The sequence below is a fragment of the Athene cunicularia genome (assembly GCF_003259725.1).
Source record: "Athene cunicularia isolate RWA chromosome 1 unlocalized genomic scaffold, athCun1 chr1_part1, whole genome shotgun sequence".
NCBI classification, from domain to species: domain Eukaryota; kingdom Metazoa; phylum Chordata; class Aves; order Strigiformes; family Strigidae; genus Athene; species Athene cunicularia.
Window position 1 is genome coordinate 71,907,481 of NW_020799091.1, and position 6,000 is coordinate 71,913,480.

The 6,000-nt window shown below is 34.7% G+C and overlaps 1 protein-coding gene across 3 annotated transcripts in view; it reads right to left on the reverse strand.

The window, feature by feature from the left end:
• Positions 1 to 6,000, reverse strand: part of PPP2R3B (protein phosphatase 2 regulatory subunit B''beta) — a 53,226-nt gene that overhangs the window by 16,941 nt on the left and 30,285 nt on the right. For all 3 annotated transcript variants that reach the window (XM_026842487.1, XM_026842504.1, XM_026842495.1), the window contains 4 exons: positions 4,707 to 4,892; positions 2,390 to 2,493; positions 1,726 to 1,828; positions 931 to 1,005 (listed from right to left, as the gene is read on the reverse strand). In XM_026842487.1, coding sequence (XP_026698288.1) covers positions 931 to 1,005; positions 1,726 to 1,828; positions 2,390 to 2,493; positions 4,707 to 4,892 — 468 coding nt within the window. The remainder of the gene's footprint in view (positions 1 to 930; positions 1,006 to 1,725; positions 1,829 to 2,389; positions 2,494 to 4,706; positions 4,893 to 6,000) is intronic.

The following is a 6,000-nucleotide window of genomic DNA, read 5'->3' on the forward strand; positions in this document are numbered from 1 at the left end:
TAGTGTAGGCTTTGATACAACCCAGAATCCATTAAGAAAATTACTCACAGGCAGAACATTTCCTTCAGTCCCATCTAACTAGAAAGTTCTGGGAGCTCATGTAATCATTATAACAAGAAGCAAAGTAAAAAGGATATAAAGAATCAAACCCAAATGCTTTCAAAAAAGCTTCCACAGTTTTGGTCTGGGTCAAACTATAAGCTGCATAAAAGATTATCAACTCTGCATGTTTTTTGCTGGAGAATATTAAGCTACTTTTCACATGCACAAAGAAAGTGAACTGAAAGTTATTTTGAAGAATTTTAATTTTGATGCTTCAGTGGAAACAGCTCTCCTGTTTACAGCTGAAAAAATTTAATGTCACTGATTTTTCCCTTGGGTACAGAAAGAATACTTCAGTCATATTACCCTAGGAAAAGAGAAAAGGAACTTTTTATGCATAAAACCTGCTTAGAAAGAAAAATCCCCAGAGAGGAAAGTGGCAAACAGCTTCAGAATTACAATTATTTTACTTAATAGTGAACATAATCATGCTAATATAGTCCTTTCATTCAAAATTCCATTTAATTAAATCCAGAGTAAGGTCAAGATTCTAAGGAGTACAGTCTACAGACACAATCAAGTGTTTAGACAACAGTCCGCTCTTCATTTAATATTCATTAACTTATCCTACACCATTACAGCTCAGTGTTTCTCTCATTAGGATTAAGTTCAGCAATTTCTTATAATTATTAAGAAAAAGTATGATGTTTAAGAAACTGAGTCTTCCTTCATAAGATCTCTAGTTATGTAGAAATGAAGACAGCATACTCAACTTCAAGGGACAAATATGCTTATACTTATTGACTAATCTTATTAATTTTGATTTTCCTACTTCATAACAAAAAGTAGCTTTTCCAAATAAAAAAAAAAAGAAAAAAAATTACTTACTGTGGTAATGTACCGAGAATGAAATTCAGCTGCTTCTTTTAAAAATGATAGGCCAGGATGACTATTCACCACATCCTACAAAAAAAGGAATAACAACATCCCAAATGTTATTCGTTAGTGACTATAAAACAATTAATACAGAATACCACATCTGCTTCCTTAACCAAAACAGTTCAAATTAACTACCACAATCATTAACAATAACTTCATTTAGACCATGCTTCATATAAGAAACACTGCTGACTTTTAAAAAGTAAAATTATCTTTTAAAGAAGCCAGATAAACATAAGCTTTCCTGTGCTGTGATGAAGCTTTTGAACACTGCTGACCATTGTATCTTGCAATTTGGTGGCTGACTATGATTCGATAAAGGCTAATTTAGGTTTCATTTATTCTTTAGTAAAGGTGTTGCTTGCTGCTCTTTGTGAGAAGCTATTATATCTTGAATTCATACACCACTTTTCCTTTGCCTGCCAAAAGGCCTCCTTGACTTAAATAACACCCAACTGCTTTTCTAAACTGTAAGGATTCTCTGATACACATGCTATTACTGCAAGCAATTTTAAATTCATGCATCTCAAAGAAGACCTCACCATACATAAAATTAACTGTAAAATAAGTCACTCACTAGCATCTCAGTAGACCATACAAAGTGAGTTACACTAAATATCATCAATAAACTTTAATGAAGACCATGAAAAAGTATGTTTAGCTCAAAAAAAAAAAAAAAAAATCAAGACTTTGCTAGCTCATGATTTTGTTGTGTTTCCAGAATTAGTTTCCGTTGCAATTTACTTGTAAAAAAGGAATGAAGTCTTCTTGCACCAAGTAGTTGCATCCAGGGTTCATTAGAAGATGAACAAACTTTGCAGCATCATCATAGCAGGTCTGAAGTATTCTGAAATGTAAATATTTCCATTTAATACTCTGTACAGAAAATTGCTCATGCTACCTTGTATACAGGAACCCTAGAGCAAGGCCTATGAAACTGCAACCACATTTAATGCAAAAGCTAATTAAAAAAATGTCAAAGTACACTCCAAGGAAACTTATCAAAGCAGTACTGTCTCATACATTTACATTAAAGGAGGTGAGTACACTATGTAGTTGATTATATGAAAGGACATTTTTAGGTTAGAACTGGAAAGAGCACTAGAAAGAATAAAAAGCATTTTGTCCAGAACTGGCATCTACAAGCTAGGGCCATGGTTTTCAGTTTTCTCATAACCAGCCAGTCATTTACCAAACATTTTAAAATCTATAAACCCTGTAAATAAAGATTTTTTTGTTTATGTTATAATCATTTAGTTACATTTTGCCAGGGACACATTTGCTGTCAATGGTTGATTATGGGAAAGTGTTTTATTCCCCTTTACAGATTGGATTTCATTCAGAGCTTAAAATATCACATTTCAATTAAAATAAAATGCCGTACTTCTAAAAAAAGTAATCTACTTACTTCCGCCACATTGCAACAAATTTATGAACTGACACATATCCTGTTCGTTCACCTCCAGCACAATAAAACAAAGGACCTTTCCAGTAAAGTGGGCATTCACAAGCCTAGAATTAAAGCACATATCAAGTCAGTTTATTGATTGCTTATCTGAGGGCTATTCTCTTATTTAAAAATCTTTCAAAACCTAAATTTTACAAGTGTTAAGAAGAAAGTATTAAGGCACAGATTTATTTATTTTTTTATAAAACTGTTTCTGAAACCAACTGCACCTTCCAAAATAATGTATTTTAAGCAACTGCTTTAGGCTGAAATCCAAAAGTGGAAAGCAAAACATAGGGCGACTTGCAACATTCCTAACAGATGAACGCAGTCACGTCTGCTCTGTTCATGCTCCAAGCAGTGGAACCGAGTCCATGCTAATAAGCTCTGCTAAAGGGCTGGTATATCTTTAAGCTGAGCTCAAGACAGTTCAGTACACACCTTCTGAACTGGAGCAAGTTTACATTTGTCTCAAAGGGAGGCTCAACTCATCTGCATGCTTGCATATGCATGCACATCTTCTATCCAGTTTTAAGTAATAAACCAGCCTACTCTGAGCAGCAGCATCTTGCTTCAGGATACGTGACAATTACTCCTTCACACCTTCAGTACTCCTGTATAACTACAGTGCTGCTTCCGTGTCTGTTCCAAGCTGCCTCAGTTATAACAGTTAAGTGCTTAGGTCTTGCCTAAAACTGACTACAACTTGGAGTAATCAGTCATGCTGGCCTTTCTGAGAATCTCATGTGGATCTCAAAGAAGATTGTGAATACTACAAGATGTATAAGGTTACTGGAGCAAAGAGACAGATACTTCTCATGCAGTAGTTTAAAAGTACTTTAAAAAGTAAGAAAAAGTGAGTTTGATGAATACTATCCTCAGACTAAGAGGCTTTTCTCTATGCTTCAGGATGATGCATTTCATCACTGAATTGTAGGCAACTAGACCCTTCCACTTTTCTTGCTGAGAGGAAAAGAGCTTCTTCCATCTCTCCTCATTTCAACGTGAAAAGGAGCTGTGGAAGGTAGGAATCCTATAATTCAGCTTAGCAGTTAAACACTTCTGGTGAGTCAAACAAGGAGATTTTGAACCCCTAGTTCTACTCTTGTGAAGAGTCTTTGTTTCAATTATCTAGACCCTGGACTTTAAATGTGAAGTGAGAGGAACAGGGATAAGAACCTGATATTATCAATAGCATGACTTCGAGTGGTATTTCAAGAATTGATTCAATGTAACAAGATGGAAATCTAAATTTAAGTAGGTTACTGTCTGTTACACAGAACTTAAATATTTGTTTGTTTTCTAAGCTCAGTATTTTGTCACTCTGCTGTAACTAAATTAGCTCTTCAGTAATAACTAGACAATTATAATTACAAGTACCAAACCATTGTGTCTTTCAATGTCCTAACAACAGAGTTTCATGACACTTGAATGAAGAAAAAACAGTGTGGACAACTGAAAACAAAATTCATATTAACAGTGCTTCTGCCTTAAGTCTGTTGGTCAATACAGAACACAGAACAATATACAATGTGCCCTTCAGTATTTGATTGTTTATGCAACTAAAAATTGCAGCGGGCAGAGGAAGCAAGCAGCCGATTCAATGTGAATGATAGAGCAAACTTCAACTTTATTGAAAGAAATCACACCTTACATAAGCAGTCTACAATACACTACTTGTAACTCTATTGGATACATTAAAAAAGCTACATTATAATATCTCAGCCACTGGGTACGTCTAAAACATCACATTGTAATATCCCAGCCCCTTGTAGCATTTCTGGTATGAATAAATATTTTTCTTGCTTTGAACCTGTTTCCCTCCCAGGGCTGTTTTTGTCTCACCCCCAAGGTCATAATGCGCCCCAACTTATCTCTGTTCTCACAACAGTCCCTGTTATCATCACTGAGCCTTGAATCTCCTTCCTTATTAGTATAACTGTACCCTGTTTTTTTTTCCTCTGTTTACCTCAGGTGGCTGTGACCAGCTCCTGCAGGTACCCGTGGCCTTGCTCTCTACAAGCCGTTCTCCAACAATAAATAGTTCAACTTTTGTTTTAATGTTTGTTTCTTTTTGTAAGCAAAGCATAGGGTTATTCGAGATATAGTTAAGGCAAAGATTTTCACACATAACTGTGCTATCCACAAATCTCAAATATGATGTCTTAATTGGTACTACCTTGTAGGAGATGAAAACACATAATGAAAAAGGTATACAATTCTTATTTCCTTTCCCCAGGTGTTCAGTATTAAAAGCAGACAGACAGCAATTTCTCACCTTTGCAACCTTCCCCATGTCTTCTAATGTTGCCCTCTCATTTGGAAACTCAGAGAAAGTTCTCTCAATTTTGGCAATCACAGCATCTATATTTACTTTTTCCTTAGGACATCCTCGAGGAAAATAGAAAGTTGGAATGTTCTGACTAAGTGATGGTGGCAAAGTTTCTTCCTTCTTTGTCTGAACCTAAATAGATAAATACACATTTGACAGTCAGATACAATGAAATCATGTATAATAGTCATCCTCAGATCACTTGAATCTCTTGGTATTATATGTTACAACACACCTTCAAAAAGATTTTTGATGATAGGCTGAATAAGCTATTTAAGAAGAGCATAATGGAAAAAAAATCATGAGTATTTCCAAAAACTGTCATTTAGAAAGATTTCTAGGATGTTAAAAATGTAATAAAACCAACTTCAGTCTTCAACATATCAAGTTTCAAGATTAATACACTAGACAGCTTCTTGGAGATGTCTGAAATAACTCAGGTTATATTATTAGTTTCAGAAAAAAACCTTTCAACTTCTAGCTTAACAGACAGGTCATGAAAGAATTTGCTTTTGAAATACTTCTAGTTTGCCAGATTCAGACTTTTGAAATAAGAATACCAACTTTGTCACAAACCACCAACTTGTTTAATTTAGTTACAGTAAAGATGGTTTTTTTTTTTTTTTTTTTTTTTAGGTAGTAAACAATTCCAACAGAGGGGTTTTTTTTGGTGAACTATATAGGATTATGGCACAAGAGCTTATAAATCTGTTTCTCAAGAATTTATAATATACCATACTACTAAAAAAAGATGACCAGTAACAAGAGAAATTTAATTCTTTACTGAAGCTAAATGCATTTATTTACCTTGTACTTAGTTTCCTAAAGAAAGTCCAATAAGGCAGAGAAACAAAGATAAAATAACAACACAGTATGCAGCAACTCAAAGTTAGCAATTAAACATGAAGTCTTTCATCTCAAGGACATTGTTTAAAGGTAAAAAAAGTGGTTAATGCTATAAGGTGGCTCATCCTACTGTTAGATGTGTTCAAGATCCTGAATTTCATCTCTCATTACCAACCAGAATTGGGGGAAAAAAGCAAAACCCCCAAAATCCCCCCCTAAACTCCAACCTTTGTTTTACTCCTTATCATCTTTGTCAAAGTGCCTGTAAAGATATTCAGCTTTCCTACCACAATCAAAATCCTTCCTTAAGTCAGTGAAAGAACTAGGTGCTTACAGACAGCAGATCTTAATTTTTCCAATGCAGGAGCCTTCATGCTACACATGCTAACCCCCC